The sequence below is a fragment of the Phascolarctos cinereus genome, unplaced genomic scaffold, assembly GCF_003287225.1.
Source record: "Phascolarctos cinereus isolate Bilbo 61053 unplaced genomic scaffold, phaCin_HiC Scaffold_1;HRSCAF=81, whole genome shotgun sequence".
Taxonomy (NCBI): domain Eukaryota; kingdom Metazoa; phylum Chordata; class Mammalia; order Diprotodontia; family Phascolarctidae; genus Phascolarctos; species Phascolarctos cinereus.
The window spans coordinates 36,703,606-36,724,550 of NW_027555514.1; the positions used below are offsets into that span (position 1 = coordinate 36,703,606).

The following is a 20,945-nucleotide window of genomic DNA, read 5'->3' on the forward strand; positions in this document are numbered from 1 at the left end:
AAAACCCACGGACAAGTACATCCACAAGTTCACGAAGAGTCAAACAGAATGACTGAGCATCAAAGGTCCCTTTTATAGCTCTAAATCCTCAGTTAGTAATAATAATTATAGCTAATAACAGCTGACAGTTATAGAGTTATAGAGCACCTATGATGGCCCAAGTCCTGCGCTAAGTGCTTTAAAGAAACGATCTCATTTGTCATAGTACTGAGTTGTAACAAAAGCTTGTTTCAGGATTCATTTCTGTTCTTGTTTTCAGACTGGATGTTCCTACTGTACCCAGACTGGAAGTACAGAGCCATTCATTCGCAAGCCAGTCCCAACAATGACTGCTGCAGAATCTTCAACCTGCTGTTTTTCCCACTGTTATCCTCAGGTGGCCGCCACTCCCTGTGGGCTCCCCACAATTGTGCCAGACTTAGTGAGGACACTAGATCAGCTTCAGCTTTCCTGCAGCTCAGAACTCCAGAACTCAAGCAATCCACCAGGCTTGGCCTCCTCAAGCAGTGGGGTTAATTAAAGGTGGGTGCCATCAGCAGCCAGTGAGGCTTAGTCAATATACCACCTTCTCCTGAAAGGCGGCAGAATTCAGACATACAACAACAAGGAACCCACACAAAAACTAAGGATTTTACTGCTCTGGTCAGTGCTCAGCACACAGTAGGTGCTTAATACATGCTAGCTGATTAACCCTTTGATTAGAATGAATCTTTTAAGAGTGACACCTAAAGCAAAATTTAAAATGCAAAGAAATCCTAAAATGTCAAGAACAGTCTTTTTGCTTTTCCTGGATTAGGCAAACTTCCTCAGCCCTGCCCTCCCCCTCAGTTTTTACAATATGGAAATTGGGTAGGGTATGTTTGTGGTACAGGAGAGTGAAGTCAGATTTATTTATCGCTGTTCAAAACTCCCTACCCATCTGTCTTCCTGATCTGCAATAGAAAATGAGAAGGCAAAGTTTGAACATTAAGTCAATATACAGCAGCATTTGAAGCTGCAACAATATTTAAAACTTTGAAACCTTGGTAAGAAGTTAGTAAAGGTTGCAGTGAGTTCAAATGCTGCTGAACTCTTAATATGCTATCACTTCTTGGCCATTCACTGCCAAGCTGTTGGAGGCCTACCTTCCTTAATATGTACCAGGAAATCCTGGATCATGAATTCAAGATTTGCCAGGATCAACTCAGGGGAGAGAAGAGGATTGCTATTCCACATAGATGCAAAATAGTTTTATTTCCATCTGAAATTTCTTGGTGGAGTTAAAAAATAAGAAACTGCAGTATTCTGGGCAATGCACAGGACAGTGGCCACGACCTTATTATTATTACTATTATTATCATTAAGAAAGAGAAGCCAACTGGCACTTACCCGCCTTCTGACACTGTACGATCTTCTCATAGACAGAATCGGCATTTTCAATTAAAGTCTTGATGGTCTGAATCATCTGTATGGGGAATATCCAGACATAACGATTAACTCTAATAACTGTCTAGTGTTCCATATTATAAGCCCCTGATACATTTTCACCTGCAAAAATATTGTCTGGGGCTTTTGATCTGAAATGTCAGTCTGAGTTTAAGGTTTGCGGTCTCCTTTGTTAGAGTCAACGGAGTCAAAGACTGTTCGGTCCCCGTGGAGAGGTGCCCACTGCTTTCCTGTGGTTACAGATGCTTGTAATGTCCTCAGCTAGAGTACAGACAACATAACCTTGAACTTGAACCTTGAGTCAGGAGAGGAAGATTTGAGTTCAGTGTCTCGGCTGGCAAAGCTACAGATAAGCTTGCATGGCTGGTGACGAGAGATAGAAAACGTCCTTTTAAATCACTCATGGTAACAACACTGTCAGCGTTTAGGCCTAACACCTACACATTTCACACAATTCAGCCAAATGGCCTTTATTGAAAAGCTGAACGTGCTCTATTTGTGACTTAAAACAAAGATGAAAAATCCCATGTGTTTGGGGCTGTCATGAATAGTGCTGAGTTTTTAAAAATTTGATCTGAAAGCATCTTGATGGAACTCAAAATTGCAAGAAATGAAGGTTAAAATTATTCTTATGTTTAATTGGGAAAAATAAAATATGAAAATTATAAAGAGTCTTGAAAAAGAAAGATGTGACTTGTTGTTTCAAAGGTCACTCACTGACTTATTTTAACAAGAAGTTGGATGGGGAAGAAGGAACCAGACTGAGCCGGTCTGGACCACAACAATGCAACATGTTATTTTATTCACTGAAAGAAAGAAAAAAGTCCTCATGAAGTCTAGTGTGAAGACTAGCTGTCTTCCTGGCTCTGAAATCACAAGCGAAATGAATTTTAACTAGTACCCTTAGCTATTACCTGCCTGTCCCAAATGAAGCTGCCCATAAATATTTTATCTAATGAAAGTACAAACAGCACAAATGATCTGAAAAGCTTCAGTGGGTTCATTTGTCCATCATACATCATGGTCCACAGAGGAGCCCACATTATCTTTGTTATTGCTGTCGTTCAGTCCTTTCGGTCATGTCTGACTCTTCATGACTCCATTTGGGGTTTTCTTGGCAAAGATAATGAAGTGGTTTGCTGTTTCCTTCTCCAGCTCATTTTACAAATGAGGAAACTGAGGCAAACAAGGTGAAGTGACTTGCCCAAGGTCACACAGCTAGTAAGTGTCCGAGGCTAGATTTGAATTCAGGTCCTCCTGACTCCAGCCTGGCAACTCTATCCACTGCATCACCTAACTGCCCCTTCCTGCTTATACTGATCTCTTCACATGTTAAATCCTCCAGAAGAATGTCAACTCTCTGAGAACAGGGCTGTTTCATTTTTGTCCTTGTATATCCATTTCCTAGACCTGTGCCAGGCTATGTACACAGTAGACACTTAATAGTGTTTGTTGGACTGAAGTGGACCCTTTTGAAAAGGACATTAGACCCTCAGAATATAATAACAATATTCACCATTTACATAGCATTTTAATGTCTGCGAAGCATTTTACAGGTATCAACTCATTTGATCCTCATAACACCCAGTGAGCTAGGTGCTGTTATTATCCCATTTTACAGACGAGGAGGAAACAAACTGAAAAAAGTGACTTGCCCAGCAGCACACCATATATAAGTGCCCAGGGCAGGATTTGAACTTAGGTCATCTTGAATCCAACCCTCTGTCCAATGTTCAAGCCACCATCACTTGCCAGCTAGTCCATTATCAACATGACCGGGTGCTCACCACGTTCAGAACACTGCAGGAGGCTGTGCAAGGAGTTTTATAGTCGAAATCCCAAGGAAGAGATTTTAATTTTTTGCATTTCATGTTTTCAAATGGGCTTTTTAGATTCTGATTAATTTCCTATGAAATTAAAGCATAGTAATCTGTGGCCTGGCATATCAGATAGGCAATGATGGGATGGACATGAGAAGAATGAGAATGAGCTCCTTTTGAACAAATCTGGCTATTCTCTCATTAAGTCATGATCACACCCCCACATCAACACCAGGCTTTGAAAGCTTGTCTGGGGTTCAATCAGGCCGAGTGGAGCTTGCCAGGATGGGCACCAAGGCACAAGCTTGATCTCTCCTAGCAAGCATCATCCGTCATCACACTGGAGGACCCAAAGAACCCCAGAGTCACAGAACTGCTCCTTGGTTCCCTATTGCCTCGAGGCTAGAATCCAACCCCTCTCAGCCTGGCACTTAAGACTCTGCATAATCCAGTTCCCATCTACCTTTCCAGGTTTTAGTCATCTTACTCCCTGAGGGAAATGTATGGAACCCTCAAACTGGTCTAATAAGTGCTTCCTGAACTAGGTGGGTTACCCTCCCTGTTTGTGCTGCTGCAGAGGCTGCCACCAGGCATTCCCTCCCCACCCTTGCCTCTCAGAGCTCCAAGCTTCCTTCAAGACTCAGCCCAGGTGCTCCTCATAACAACAGTAATAGTAGCTGACCTATAATACTTGAACAACAACAACAAAAAACCTTTCCCAGGGGTACCTGTCTTCTTCCTCTTAAAACTCTCTCCCTCTTGAAGCCACTTTTAGTATTTACTTATCTATGGACATGTTGGCCCACCAATAGCATTTTGTATCTCTAGTGACTAGTGCACATAATAGGGATTTTATAAATACTCATTGAACTGAATTATTAAGCACCTTCTGCGGTGTGTTTGTCACTGAATAGGAATCTCAGAAAGGTGTGTTGGTCAAGAAGGCCATACCTTGGAGAGCTGCCAACTCCTGGCCCAAATAAGATATCTGTAAAGAATTTAGCACGGTGCCTGGCACACAGTAAGGGCTTAGCAAATGTTTCTTCTCTTCCCCTTTTCAAAGGGATCTGGATTTTTTTTTTGCCCTCACCTCAATCAACTCCCCTTCCCCCCTTCCCATCCTCCAGCAGATATGACTCATCCATCCACATCGTCCAGCAAGAGATACTGACTGTTCTGAACCTTCCCTCTGCTGGTTTTGGTTTTACTTAGAAAAGCCTTCTGGGATAAGAGCCTGAAGAAATGACTGTGAGTGGAACCTGTAGCAGATACTCTTAAAAAATGCAGCTCCCAATTTAGGGTTTTCACTGAAAATCTCTATACTTTGACTCTTGCCATTTTGAACATGTTGCAGGCTTGGAAATGGGCCTTTGTCTTTGGTGACCAAAGGTGCGCTCACCTGCCGGCTGCCGATGCTGAGCAATTACCCCTCTGTGTGCTAATCCAGTTTTGAGGTGGACTTCCACTCCCTCTTCTCCATTGTCTTCCTCCACAGAGGAAACAGAGCTAAGCGTGTTTTTTGTTATTGTTGTTTTACAAATATGATTTCCTGAAGCCCTGATAAGGTCATTAGACTCATGGCCTCTGAGGTCCCTGCTAATGCTAAAGCTATGATCCTATGATCTTGTTCTCTGTGGCTGAGTTAAGTAGGAATCTAACAGTTACCACAGTAGAGAATCAATTACATTAATTTAATCTAATTCTTTAAAATGCTTATTAAATAATCTATTATGTACAACATGATGTTAGGCATTAGGTTCCAAACACAACAGCCCCTGGCCTCATGGAGCTGACATTCTAGCAAGAGAGTACAGAAAGCCTGTATGCAAGTAAGACAAAATCCATAAAAAGGAAGCATAAAATGATTTCAATAGAGCTGTTGCTCAGCTGTGTCTTCGTGATCCCTTCTGGGGTTTTCTTGGTAGAGATACTGGTTTGGTTTGCCATTTCCTTCTCCAGCTCACTTTACAGATGAAGAAACTGAGGCAAACTGGGTTAAGTGACTTGCGCAGGGTCACCCAGCTGGTAAGTGTCTGAGGCTGGGTTGAACTCAGGTCCTTTTGACTCCAGGGTGGGCGTTCTATCCACTGAGCCACCTAGCTGCCCCGATTTCAAAAGAGAGGGTGTGCCAATTACAGGAGGGATCATGAAAGGCCTTGTGTAGAAGCTGGCACCTGAGCTGGGCTTTGATGGAAGGTAGGGATTTTATGAATCCCAAATGAGGAGTCAAATATCTCATGTTCTATCAGCCAGTTTTGCTTTTTAAAAGAGTTGCTTAGAATCTCACTTTTAAGTAAAAAGAGAATCACGAAGTAGTTACTGCTTCAAACTCTTTTTTTTTTCAGAGCTTGTAGTTACTGAGGTTTTAATAGCATCCCTCCCCCTCCCCTGGTAATGATGTCTTTCTTCATTTAGTACAACCAGTCCAAGGAAGCTGGACTAGACCAAAGAGAATGTCTAGAGAGATCAATAAGCAAGGAAAACAGACATTCTTGTGTCATCTCGTGTTTCTTTGTGTATCCTATTTTCACCCCAAGAGCAGAGTGTCTTTATAAGCAGAGGGCAGTTTCCCCAGCTCAAGCATGCATCCCCTCTGACAGGACGGGCATCAGTGCCCCCATCCACAAAGGCTCTGCCAAGAGCTTTCCTTGGTGTGAGTCCAATCCACACAAAGATGCCACGGAGATGGTTTGCCTTAATGCCCGAGCCTTGGACTAGCATCTCCTCTAATGGACTATGCGTTAGTGTAGAGTACTGGTACATCTCAATCCCTGGAATTATGTTAAAAAATAATAATAAACTGGGGAATTAACATAAACCAGAATGTCAATTTATGAACATCATTGGTTACAACATGGAGCTCAGAGAAATGAAAAGCCAGAAGAGTAGGCAGAGACACAAATATAAAACTTCCATTTCAGTTTTATTTGAACTTGCAAAAAACCCCCAAAGCATCTTTGGACTTTGACGTAACAAGAAGCCAAACCTCAGGTGATCAAGGAGAACAGAATGATTATATTTCTGTAGATTTCCATTTGGTCTCTTTCTTCGGAACGTGAATGCCCAGTGGACGAAGCAGTGGGCTGGGTGTGAGGGAATTTCTGGGTCCTCTACTCACCTCATCCCATTTGTTCCTCAATGACCAGAGCTTTCCAATATGGTTCCTCAAGGGCATGGGCAGTTTCACTTTTGTCAGTTACACCTAGCATAATGCCTGCTACAGAGTAGGAGCTTAATAAATATGGGATTGATTGAGGTAGCCCAGCTTCTTTCTTTTTACAGATTGAGAAACAGAGGCCCAATGAGGAAATGTGTTGGCCACACAGAAATCTGGAGTGGTGGAGCTGGAATGTGGATCCAGGGCCTCTAACTCTAAATCCTGGGGTCTTCCCACTTTGTTACACATTATTTTGTTTTATTTTATTTATTATCCAGCTCTAAGGGGTGCTTAAAGCAAAATTGTTCCAAGTATGAAAAGCCAGCTTTGAGAAGAGGTTTGCTTATAACACTAGGAACTGGTTTGGCTACTCTTTAATATTTCAAAAATTGGAGATTCTAAGGCTGTGGAAATTCCCTTTCCTACCGGTGGTCATCTCTAACTTTCTGTTGCCTAGTAGATAAATCTTAGAGAGTTTCCTGATGTTTACCAGTTAAGTAACTTGCTGAGTTAATAAGCCTTGGAGGCAGGATTTGAACCTTGGTCTTCCTGACTCCCATTTCAGCACTCTATCCCCTTTTATGATGGTTCTTTCAAGCTCATAAACCCTGGATGTTTTATTTAGCATGCTCAAAACCCTAGGTTAACTCCCTGCTGGTCTTTGGATCTGAGACATAAATTCATCCTTCTTTTCCCATATAGATATTTGTCTGTTCTAATATAAAACCTGATCAAATTTGAGAAAACAGATGAAGTCAGCTCTCATCACTCTTTTACAGCCAAGTATCTGGCACCAAATGGGATGCTTCTCGTTTGGAAGAACAGGCAGGGTATGTATTTACTTTATGGGTCATTCTGTTCTGAGTCAAGCTTCAACACCCAGAGGACCAGGAACATGTGGGATATTATTTTAGGTAGGCAAACTGCACGTTTAGCAAAATCAGTAGTAACAGTTGCTAGAGGTTGATAGCATTCACACAGCAGCAAACATCTGGACGTTTGGAAACATCTACATCTTTTCCTTTTCATCAGGATGTTTGAGGTCATGAAGACAAAGAAGAGAACCAGCTATACTTCAGAAAGTTCTTAGCATTTTTAAACCAAAAAAGCCTCCCTAGATCTCTCTGTACAAGAAATAAGAATGCCTCTGTCAAATGATTTTCTTGCACACTCATTTCTAGATGCACAATTTTCCCTTTGTCTTTTTCAGTCCTTTACCCTCTTCAAATCCTATTAATCATCCCTGTAGGATGATGGAAAGACGGCCACATTTTTGAGTCAAAGGACTGAGTTCAAATCTCCTATCCTGACACTTACTAGCTTTGTAAACCTGAGCAAATCACTTGAATTCTATGCACCCCTAATAGTTCCCTAGGACTTGGGTCACAGACTAATGTCATTTGCTCTGTTTTGATGGGCAGGGTTACTCAAGCTGTGAAAATGATTGTCTATGTCTTCTAAGGGGACGTTGGAACTTCCTAGCGTACAGCCAGTTGGTTTAACCCATGGGCCAGTAGGCCAGGCTTGGTGGGAATGACAAAAAAAATTTAAAAATCAAAGACCATAGTCCATATACCTGAACTACTTATTCAATTCCAGAGCCTTCTGGTCACACCAGTGTTTACAGATGAAGAACCCTTCTGGATACACCCTCTATGAAGCAGAGGATTTCCACGTTGGTAGGTCTATTTCAAGGCCCCAGTTGACTCAGAAGGGATCCCAGGAGAGGCTGCTTAAGCCAGGACCAACTTGCAGGACTGAGCAGATAAATTTAAGTGCTCACATAAAAGAAGTTTAAGACCTTCAGAAGAGTAGGAGTGCATTAAATCAGGTGTGTTCTTAAACTTCACTTTGTCCAGTGAAAGCAAAATGTACTATCTGTACCACTCAAATTCCCTGGGGGACTGTGGGCTCTCCATTCTACTTTGTGTGGTGCGTAGCTCTATACAGTAAATCAATTTCCAAATGCCAGTCCTGGGACAGAAAAGAAAGAAAGTCCCTGGGAATATCCACACACTGCTGCTTTCATCAGGGTCATTCTTGAGTAAAAGGATCCTTTTCTGGGCTGCTCACAATGCCACTTACTCTAGGGGTGAAGAGTCTCTTACACAATAACCAAAGGACGACGTGCCTCTGAATGGGGCTCCAGAAAACAGACTTTAGGCAGTGAGTAGATCTCTGAGAACAGTCGAGCCTCTTAAGACGGTGAAAAGGTAGAAGAGCCAGTTCAATACACGGAGGCAGAATTCCCCAAAAGGGTGGGCAATTTCATTGAAGGAACCCAGCTGTGTGTTGCTGTGAGATGTTCCTTCCCTTGGATTAGGGATGGCTGCCAGCCTTCCTGCTGTCCAAGAGATGCAGAAGGGAGGGGAGTTCCAAGGATCGGGGGGTCCCAAATTATAAGTTTCAACATGGTGGAGTTACTCCTTAAGCTTTCAGCACACCATCAATAGTTCCATTCATGGTCTTTTCCCCTCTCCCTCTCCAGCCCTCAGCACTTATAAAGTAGTCATTTCCAGAGAACACTGTCCCAGTTTCTTCATGAAATTTCAACCTTGCCTTCACATTTTTACTATGCAAATAATGAGAAAATGGGCAAATAATTTATTTTCAGAAATGACCTAACATAACCTTGGGGGAAGGCAGTTAACTCAGCATTATTCGCCTCATCTGGAAAATGAGGGGTGCCAGACTGGATGACCTCCAAGGTGATGCAGCTGTGACCCTATGATCTGCTAGGAAAAAATACTACTAATATTTTCAAATCAAATCAACAAATTTTTTATGGGGAGACTGGGGCCAAATTGTGGAGGGCCTTGAATGCCAGGTTATGGAGCAGTGGGTAGCTACTGGTATTTTTTGAGCAGTGCAGGGATATAAATCAGCGTGGTATTTTAACAAAATTAATCTGGTAATAGCATATATGATAGATTGGGGACAGACTCCACAAAAGGTGACCAGTCAAACCAGTCAAGAGTCTATTGGATTAAAGAATGGGTAGGTAGAGAACATTGGTTCCATTCACAGAAATAGGAGAGTGAGGAAGACAGTCCAGATTATGGGAGAGAAAGAGGTGGAGTACAGGAGTGAGACAAGTTGTCTGAGAAACATTCAGTTGGAGGGGACGACAGGGCATCTAAATGGAAATTTACAACAAATCATTAGAGATTTGGAGCAGGAAGCTCCAGAGAGAGATTTGAGTCACCCACACAGATTTCCTAATTAAAGCCACGAGAGGCCTTGGAGGGAGAGATCAGAGCAATGTCAATGCAGAAGAACTGAGAAATGGATCTTAGACAAAACTCACACGTTAAAGAGTAGGGACAAGATTAACGAAGGAGCAGTCAGAGGGCAGGAGGTTTTATGTAAGCACTGGGAAGTGACTTTCAATAAGGAAGTCTTCCAGTGTCAAAGGCTACTACCAAAGAGTCAAGGAGAAGGATGACAGAGAAGGCTCTGGGAGGTTAGGGGTCTTGGGTCTATCATCAACCTACTACATGGCCTTGATCAAGTCACTAGCCTTCCTTTTCCTCATTTTGGACTGTGATTGAGAGCATGATTGTCAGAGGCCCTAAGTTCGAAGCCTGGCTGCCAGTTAGCACCCGTGTGACTCCAATTCATCCATCTGTAAAGTAAGGAAACTGAACTCCATCAGGGGCTCTTTTGGGGGGGTCACTCTGACAATGTAATAAAGCCTATGGACACCTCTGAATCATGATTTTAAATGCATAAAGAAAAAGACATAGGATTACAAAGGAAGCCAGTTATATTGAAATACAGTTAAAATATTTTTAAAAACAAAATCATGGATCCCAGGTTAATTTAGTTATTTAGGCACTTGGTCTAAATGATCTCAAGGTCTCATTTTAACTCTAACTCTACAATTCTCATTGACTTCTCAAGTCCCTTCTAGTTCTGATGGCATATAAACAATTAGACAGTTATTGGTGACCCTAAAGAGGGCAAATTTCAAGACAGAAGCAGATTGCAAGATGACAGAAAGGTGGTGTGACATCATAGTGGATTAAGGGCCAGGCTTAGCATCAAAATAACCCACCTCTGTCACACACTGGCTGTGTGACCCTGGGCAAGCCAGTCAATCCAACTGATCCATTAATCAGCAAGTGTTTATGAAACACCTACCATTTACCAGGCCCTAGGGATACAGACTGCTGTCATCGAGGAGCTAATATTCTATCAGGGGAGATGTACGGATGCATACCTAGATAGAGAATATACACAAAATAAATGCATATTGTTTTTAGCAGTGGGAGGCCTCAAGAGAGATATCACCCAGAAGGGCTTCACTGAGCTGGGTTTTAAAGGAATCCAGGGATCCTCAGATGCTGTGGTAAGGAGGGAGTGAATTTCCAGCATAGATGATAGAAATGGAATATTATGTGTGAGAGACAGCAAGAAAGCCAGTTTGGCTGGACCCCAAGTGCATGACAGGGAACCAAGTATGATAAGGCTAGAAAGGGAGGCCAGAGCTAGGTAGGAATGGGTACTTTTTGTTGAAGCTGCTGTTCAGTTATGTCTGACTTTTCATGACCCCATATGGGATTTTCTTGGCAAAGATATTACAGTGGTTTGCCATTTCCCTTTCCAGTGGAAGGTGAATAGAAGTTAAGTGGCTTGTCCAGGGTCACACAGCTAGAGAGTGTCGAAGGCTGGGCTTAAACCTGGGTCTTCCTGACTCCAAACCCAGCGCTCTATCCACTGAGCCACCTGACGGCCAGGAAAGGGCGCTGCTTGTCTTTCCTTCTTGAAGAGGACCAGCGACAACAGGAAGGTGATGTCCTGACTTGGAAGTTAATTGGATTTAACTAACTGCCTAATAAGAGTTTGAGCTAGCAAACCAGCTAGCAAAGGAGAGATCCAGTTACTGAATCTCTCAGTGTGTCCTGCCCCTCCCCCCTAAAAACCCAACTCTCTAACAGCTATAAATTACAGAGCTGGTATTTCTTTGCATAGGTGGAAGGTGGAGGGAGCTTCTTCCCTGCGAACACCCTTCACCAATGAAATCATAGGTCTAGAATTTTTTTTTTAAGGAAAAGTAAGGCTTAAAATCTTCCATTGACATTTTAGAAAATGTCCCTTACAATTAACCATAACATGATTTTTATATATATATGTATATATAACACATTATATATAACAACTTTATTATATTATCATATAATTATATAATCTTTATATAATATATATTTATTTATATATTATATTTATATAATATGCGTATTATATAAAATTATAGGGTAGCTTTATTCATCAATACAAGGGGTTATCGAAATACCTATTTCATGCTCTAATTTCAATTACATTTCATGATGAAGACTTTGCTTTTGTATAAAACTGCCTCAACTCTGTACTTGGACAAATAGTAACATCTTTTTACGATCACTTCTTGCCAGAGAAGAAGATAATAATAATAACTAACATTTATATAGCACTTACTAAGTGCTTTACAATTCATTATCTCACGTGAGCCTCACAATGACCCTGGGAGGTGGGTGCTATCATAATCCCCATTTTATAGATGAGGAAATTGAGGCCAACAGAAATTATGTAACTTCCCCAAGGTCACACAGCTGGAAAGTATGTGAGGGGTTAAATTTGAATTCTGATCTCCCTGACTCCAGGCCTAGTGCTCTGTGCACCATGGCGCCGCCTAGCTGCCTTGCTGCATCAAAGATACAGCCGGCTTTGTCTCTCTAGAATACATCATTAAATATTTTACTTTATTAGGAGTTTTCAGTGGCCTAAGTATCCATCTGCAGGGAATCAGGAAATCCATAATGTTCCAGCAGGCTTGAGACTTTTTCAAAACTTCATTTCAGACCTCAAGATTATACTCAAGCAGTGATCTACGATTGGACATCACTAAACTTTCATCTCACCAAACCAGTGAGATTGACTAGGGCAGGAATTTTTAGACTAACAAAGAGTCTGATCTCATATCATCTGTATCGCTCTAGGCAACTTTTTGGATTATGAATATACACATCCACACACATGCACATATGCATGCACACACGCAGCCTTGAAGCTCAAATAACGCCGGTCCCACATCTGACCCGTTGTGGTCATGCGACTCTGGGCCCTTTACCTTATAGGGCTCTAAGGCAATTCTTTAAGATGATAAATTGCTGAGAAGTGATAGGAGTTTGCTTACCTGGGAAGTCCTTGTCCTTACATTAACAAAATCTAGTCCCTGTCCATCTGTCTGTCCATCACCCATCCATCTGTCTACCTGTCTGTATATACACACATATCTATATCTATGTATTTTTTCAACAGAAAAAGGACTACCAACAGTCATATGTCTATTGTTCCACACACTAAATCAGAAAGGCAGTGTGGCATAGTGGAATGCATAATGTCTCCAGAGACAGAGAACCAGAGGTCAATTCCTATATGTATGACCTTGACAAACGCCCCTTAACTCCCCTGTACCACAGTTTCCTCATTTGTAAAATGAAGAGGTTGGACTCCATGGCCTCTGGGGTCCATTCCAGCTCTAGATTGAACATTCTATGTACATAACATATATGTACATCTATACAGTTGATATACATACGCATAAATAAAAATCTCTTTAAATTGAGCTAGAGAAGGAAATGACAAACCAGTATCTTTGCCAAGAAAACCCCAAAGAATCACACACGACTGAAAATGACTGAATAGTGACATATATATGTGTGTGTTATATGTTTTATATACATATATAATGTGTATGTATGTATATATGATGTGTTTATATGGATATGCTATATCTATGTGTGCATATATCTGTGTGAATACATACATACATACATACATACTTACATACATATATATCTTCACCCTTAGAGGAGGCAATTAGGGATAAATAAAATACATCAGGGATAAGTAACAATTTGTGTGCTTTGTTTCAGAAACACTTTGGTAATGCCATATCACATTGCCAGATTTGTTATCTATGAGAAGATCTGGGCTGCTTCTACCCAGCACCCAAACCACCATTAAATCCAATCAACTCTAGGGGGAGAATCCATGAAAATGTGGCTAGCACCCACGCTGTCAAAGCAGCCAATTTCCTGACTTAATTTTTCACTTTCAATGGGTTGTTTTGGCATCCTCTAGACAGCCTGTTTATGCTTTTAGGAATTTCCCAGAAGCACTTCCCAGAGTTAGCCACTAGAAGTCCTTAGTAATACACAGGAGTTCAGATGTGAGAGAGGAAGGACGGAGGTGAAAAGAGATGAAGGAGTGAGAATGAAAACAAAAGAAAAACAACATTCTGTAGGGTGGGAAACCAACCAAAGAACACAGTGCATAAGAAAATAAGACAAGCAATTTCACATGGAGCGAAAGATAAGGGAAATTCAGTCAGCGACAGATCAGGAGGAAGTCATCCTAAAAGGAGGAGGATTTCCAGCTGGTCCAACAAGAAAAAGCTCTTAACAGACAGTAGGACTAAGGAACCATAGCAGAGAACTAAATAAACTATGGAAAATAAGAGACTTTTTCTTCCTAATTTAATATATTCTATTTTTCCCCCTAATTATATGTTAAAACAATTTTTTTAAACATTCATCTTTAGTTGGTTTTTTTTAAGTTGAGTTCCAAATTCTATTCCTCCTTCCAGTAAAGCAATCAGCTATAAGTTATACATATGCAATCATGTAAAACATTTCCATAAGATAATAGACTAAAAAATGTAACCTACACAGAGAAGTGGGCTTCCTCTACAAGATGAAGGAGATAGACTGGATTACCTCTAAGGACCCTTTCAGCTATAATTCTAGGATCACCCTGATTCCAACAGGACTGAACATCTCTGAATGGCTACACCAGGAGAGACTTTTCTTCTGTGCATTTAAATGGTAGAGAGGCTGATGAGACTCTGCTATCCAGAGTATTCTGGATGAAAGCACAAATCTAAATAAACCACAGATCCTGATGACTCCTTACCATGTTTAATATGACATAACTAAGAGTAATTGTAAATTTTAAATGTCTATTCCTATTGTAAACCGCTAATAAAACATGGGCAAGCTTGAAATGCGTAGAATTTTACAAATATTTTCCCCCAGCCCTCCACAGCAGCTCTGATGAAGGGCAGGTTTGGGACTATTCAGGAAATGAACAGAATTTCAAACAGTTTAAAAATGGTAACTGTTAATGCTTTGATCTTACAGGGTTTGCGGTTGGGTGCACTGTACTTCTTATGCAGAAAAGGCAAACTGCTATAAAGTCAGGTAGAAAAGCAAAGCCAAACTAAGCCTGAGTAGCAACACCTCATGCCGTGAGTGCCAAGGGCTGGTTTTAGAAGACACGGGTTCAGATCCTGGCTCTACCGCTTACTCCCTGTGTGACCTTGGGCAAATTGCTTAACTTGGCTGGGCTTCAGTTTTTTAATTTGTAGAATGAAGGGGCTGGACCAGGTGATCTTTGAAGTCTAAAGCCCTAAAGCGAGGCTCCTACGGCTGTTCAGAAAACCTATCCTAAATGGAAGCTCATTACTTACATCCTAAAGATCTTACTCTTCCTTGACATTTTAATTTATATTTATATGTGTATATATATACATATACATACACCCCCACACACATGTGTATATACATACACATGTGTGCATATATTTAGCACACATTTATTCAGGCATGTGTTGAATTGTAACTCTTTCTAGTCTCCCTATAGAATGCAAGCTCCCTGAGGGCAGGGATTGTGCTTAACACAGTGCCTGGCCTAGAATAAGACAGAGATACGGACTGGAACTGTAATTCCATTGTTATAACAAGAACTCCAGGATGAGGAAATTCCTTCTGCCAGTGGAGCACAAGAGGTTAACATTAATTATTTCCTATTTATCCTCTATATAGCTGGCTTTGTACATAATTGTTTGCATGTTTTCTTCCCCATTAGACTGTAAGCTCCTTGAGGGCAGGGGCTATCTTTTGCCTCTTTGTATCCTCAGAGCTTAGTACTATGGCTGGCACATCGTAGGTGCTTCATAAATGTTTACTGATTGATTTGTCAGGATGATACAACTAGGACGTGTCAAAAGGGACGCTTGAACTCAGATCATTGTGGCTCCGGGGCTGGCTATCTATCCAGGGCCACAAGAGTTGCTTAATAAATACTAGTTGACCGATTGGTTCCAGTTCTATTGCTTCCCTTCTGCGTCTTGCCCATAGTAGGTGCTTCGTACCTTTTGTATATTTTTGACCCTTCATGGATCTATGATTTTCCTGGTGTTGCCCCTCACCAGTGACTGTCGTAATCCCTCTGCTCCTGCTCCTTCTAGGTGATTCTCACCCATTCCGTTCCATTAGCCCTCCCTCCAGGGTCTAGGGACCTTCTTCTGGTTCTACAGAAGATCATATAACTTTTAAAAAATGTAACATGTGCCCAGAAGTGGGCTACAGTGTCTTCATCTATAAAATGAAGGAGACAGACTGGATCACCTCCAAGGCCCTTTCAGGAATAACTCTAGGATTATCCCGATTCCGATGGGCCCAAGCATCTCTGGACGACTTGACCAGAAGAGACTTTTCTCCTGTGCATTTAAATGGCAAAGGGGCCAATAAGCCTCTGCTATCCAGATTTTTCTGCAGGAAAGAACAAGTCCAACATCTCAGGGCCTTAGAGGACATGTAAGCCAATGTCCACACTTTACAGATGAAGAAAGCCCAAGAACTAGAGAGTTGCTCTAATTTGCCCAGAGTAGGAAACCAAGGATCCAAGAAACAAACCCAGGTCCTCCACCTTCAGATCCAAGGTTTCTCAGTGAAGCTCACCGGCTGTCCAACTGTTGTCTCACTTTCTTATAACACGAGTGCCCCACTACCAGGCCCACTCTTTTCTCATCACAGAAATCCTTCATGCCACCCTTTCACTACAACTTCTACATAAGGCAATGCAACACCCCGCTTCCTTTCATCCAGATAAATCACAGAAACGACCAGGGGTTTGATGGGTAGGGGACATTAATGTCTTTTGGCTTCCTGATCTCTCCCCGCTGGCCTTTTGCAAAACCCTCTCATGTATCCTGGTCAGCGTTTGTGAGCCCGGTTTTCAAAGTGAGGCGACTTTCAGGTCACGTACAGAAACCCAATCGCTTCATGAAACTTCGTCTGAGCTTCCTTTTTCACATGACATTTTTTAAACACTCTCGTCTACTGTTTATTGTAAAGTAAGATACATATTTATTGAATATCTTCATAAGCTCCTGGTCTTTTAAACAATTCATAGGGTGGTTGGGAAGGATATACTTTGTAAAACCCTAAAACACGATTTAAATGTGAGTAGTATAACTATTAGTCAATTAATATTTATAAGCCTTAGGCACTCACTAGCTGTGTGATCTTGGGCAAGTCACTTAACCCCTGTTTGCCTCAGTTTCCTCCACTGTAAAATGGGGATAACAACACCACCAAACTACCTTGCAGGGTTATCATGAGGATCAAAGGAGATAGTATTTGTCTCTCAGTACATAGTAGTACTGGCACATAGTAGGTGCTAATTTGTTTCTCTTTATAGGGCAGTTGCTGAGCCCATATTCACTGAAAAGGGCAGGAGGTAGAGGATATGGTTTTAAATAACTTGAAAGGGAGAATCTTTTCCCAGCTTTCAGTTCACTAGCCACTGCACAGTTAAGTCATCAGTCTTTCTTCCATATCTCATCTTTCCCCATCTTCTAGCTATTTCCCCATATGCCAGGGTAGTCCTTCAGGCGTGTTCCACACAGACAGACATGTCATCTTTCTTCTCGGGCTTGGGGGCAGCATTAGGGCATCCCTCTCCAATCTTGGTGGATATGTGACTACCTTGCCTGAAGGATGCTTTCCTGTCTCCAAGGATATACTTCATGCAAAACTCTGGCCCCGAGACAGGACTGGGAGCATGAAGAGTGTGTCAATGAACAAGACGGCGCCTTCTGCAACTTGGGCGCTGGCCCGACACGCTCCCTCCTTGACGGTGTGTTAGGTGTGAACGAAGTTCACGCCCCCATACCCTTAAAAAAACCCAACAAAACCCTTCCCTTGACCCCCCTAACTCTCGAGATGCCAGGCCATATCTTTCTTCCTTTCCCTGCTCGACTGCCCCCAAAGCCATCTCTACTCTTTGCCTCACCACGCCACTCACTTCTCAACTGAGAATCAGCTTTTGTCCCCGCCGCCCCGTTCTATTAAGCCTGCTCTCTCAGTGGACCCCAAGCACCAAATCCATTGTAGACACACCACCAGCCTGAGTATGCAGGTGTGAGCACACTGCTTCACTAGGAAAATGCCATATCTGCCACACGGTCATCTTTGATTGCCCATCTAGATAGAAGGTGCTGATCTCAAACCACCACCACATCAAAGAATTAATGATCAACCCAGTTCATTGTTTGGTTCACTAATTGAATTAATGAGTATTTTTAAAACGCCACTATGTGCCAGGCTCTATGTTGGTCACCAGGGACATAAATACATAAAGGAGTCAGTCCCTGGCCTCAAGGAACTTATATGCTACAGAGGTGTATGTGTGTGTGGGGGGCTTACAATATGTTTACATCTAAGTAAATGCTAGATATATTAAATATAAATACGAAATGATGGAGAGAAGGGGAGAAGCGCTAAGCAGTGGTGGAGCCAGAAATAAGCTCTCGAAGGAGCTGACAAGCCGAGCTGGTATTGTACTTCTAGGTTACAGAGGCCGGCCTCAAAGCTCAGAAGACCTGGGGCAGGTTAAATCTCTCCTGACGCATCGTGGCCGGGGAGCCCTGGGCTTAACCTCTCAAAGATCCAGCCAGCTCTCCAACACTCCATATACTTAGTAATTATTACTTAATTAATATTTATACATTCAAATTCAGCCTCAGACACAAGGTAGGTAGGTGTTGTTATCATCCCCATTTGGGCAAGTCACTTAACCTCTGTTTGCCTCTCAACTGCAAAATGGGGATGACAACAACACCTACCTACCTTGCAGGGCTGTCGTGCTGATCAAGTGAGATAAGATTGGTAAAGCTCTGAACACAGTGCTAACATTCTGGGTTGCAAAAATGGTGCTGACCTGCACTGGTAAAGAGAGTTTTCTTACCTGGGAGTCCCTTATACCAACAAAATCATAGGTCCAGGTCCTTATTCCTAGCTTATATTATATGGATCTCTACATCTCTCTCTCTCTCTCTCTCTCTCTCTCTCTCTCTCTCCTCTCTCTCTCTCTCTCTCTCTCTCTCTCTCTCTCCCCCTCCCTCCCCACCTCTGTGGTCTCTGTCTCTCTGTGTTTTTGTCTGTGTGTTTCTGTCTGTCTCTGCCTCTATGCTAGGATACTGTGCATATTTGGCAAGGGGGAAGAAAAGGCCTGGCGAGGACCACCTGCCCCCCTCAAACCCCACTCTAAGACATTGTTCAGAAGCGGCTCACACAAAGCCCCCCAAACTGAGGGGCTCCTACATTGGCCTGATTCCTTCTCGTATGAGAAAAACAGCATTTGAACCCATCCACCCCAATTACTCCAGCCTGAAAGTGGCTCCCTGAGAGCCAATGATGAACTCCTGGCTTCTTCATGAGCCCTTTCAAGTCCCCAAGGATCAGTCAGGACCCCAACAGCCCTTTCAAACCACAATTCTTAAATTAATTAAAAAATTTAGAGGCTAAACGTAAATGAAGCATGCTACTACTTCTGTTACTGTGTACTTAGAAGGAGCCTTCCCTCTAAGGAGTTCAAAGTGATTTACAAACTCTTAATTAAAAGAGAGCAGTTTAATCATCCTCCAATTGCGTGACAACCTTACTTTCTGGGTACGACACCTCCCGCTAAGTGGGGGCTGAGAGATACAGAAGACAATGGAGTTTACCTTTAACAGCTCTTCCTAATGGCTTAGCTGTGATGGAGTATCATGGGGAGGGGCAGGGAGGTTCGGATGTGCACAGACCATCCAGAAAACTCGAAGTTTAACCAAGGGATTCTCCACCATTTCATTGCTTATCATGGACATCTCTCAGCCATATCTGTTTGTTTGGGGCGTTCATCTCACAATTCATTTTTCATAATCTCCCCCGAGAGGGAAAACAAGGTTAACAAGGTGGTGTGAAACCTTAACTTCTCCTTTTTTGACTTCCCCGAGGACAAATTAATCATTTGCCTTTATGAAGTGGGGGTGGTAGGCCCCTACGGAGCTAAGGGCAGCATGGGAAATTGTGCTGGCTGAAATGAGTTCACCTCAAGTTTATGCTGATGTTGTGATGTACATTAATGAGATGGGAGTGACTGCCCACCCTCCTAGAATCTATGAAATACTAGAGAGGTTTTTCCTGGTATCCAAACCTCCAGACCTTTGGGTGCATATATATGATAATCCAAGTCTATCCCCCAGACTCACCCTCCTGGCACATCTCTGCCCACACCAGAGCCACCTCCTCGAATCCATTAGAATTCCCACTAAGGTCATTCATACAGAGCATAAACAAGTACCTGGGCACACCTGTTGGGTACTCAAATGAACCTAAAGCACAGGATCCTATATTTCACTAAGGAGCCAGCTCATGGCTACACATGGGGCCACTCCAAGGTTATAGAATGGTCAGAGAGGTACAAATCTAATCCTTTTCCCACATTCAACTTTCCAGATACTTGCAGAAGGCTCCATTCCCTGTCCCCCTCTTCCTCTTCTCTTCTCTATACTAAAGAGCCTAGACTCCTTTATATGTTTCTAATTGTTGGCATCCTTTCATTTACTTCCTTTGGGCTCATCCTAGATTGTCTGGGTTCTTTTTTAAAATGGGACACTCTGAAAAGCATACGATGCTCCAGCTGTAACTTGACCAGAGCAAAGGACAAAAATGGAGATCTGGGATGTTGCAACACACCAAAGAACATCTCGTTAGTATATTCGGAGGGTAGAGAAGCCAAAGATTGACTCTGGATTGGGGAGGGTTCAAGAAATAGTCTTGGCCCTCTGCCCCATCAGAAGACAACACAGACAAGAAAGGGAGGCTGGTCAGCTAGAGGAGAGCTCTGTCGGGCTCCCAGTCTCTTCACTTTTGCATTTATTCCTTTCCAATGGCTGCCAGTTACCCAAAGTCTCTAGCTTTCCCCCCACCCAGTAACTTTATTACTACCCACTCCAATCTACCCTATGCTCCAGAATCTTGTCGTCTCTCCCCACTCTAGGAGCTCAAAGAGATCTAGGAAATCATCTGGTACCGCTCCCTTGTTTCACTCGTAAGAAACTGAGCCCCGAGGAAGTGAAGTGATTTACCCAATGTCACACAGGTGACAAGTAGAAGAGAAGGATCCCAAGCCAGGGCTCTGACTCTGCAAAGCCAGCCCTCTTTGCATCCTATCCCACAGCTCCCTAATTAACCAGTCAGGGCGCATCGTCACCAGCTTGCTCTCCAAACCCAGCAAAGTGACTGACAGGGAGACCCCTACTCTCCTAGCTACCCCCAGAAATGCTGGGATTGACGGAGTAAAAGTCACACTAATTACATTCACTTAGGTGAATTGCTAACCAATTAGCCCCAATTACCAGGCAGCACAATAATGATTATACATATTTATGT

The 20,945-nt window shown here is 42.5% G+C and overlaps 1 protein-coding gene across 3 annotated transcripts in view; it reads right to left on the reverse strand.

Annotated features, from left to right (window-relative positions):
- The window catches only part of PLCL2 (phospholipase C like 2), a 235,856-nt gene that overhangs the window by 51,730 nt on the left and 163,181 nt on the right, over positions 1–20,945 (reverse strand). For all 3 annotated transcript variants that reach the window (XM_020987210.2, XM_020987211.2, XM_020987212.2), the window contains one exon: positions 1,369–1,444. In XM_020987210.2, coding sequence (XP_020842869.1) covers positions 1,369–1,444 — 76 coding nt within the window. The remainder of the gene's footprint in view (positions 1–1,368; positions 1,445–20,945) is intronic.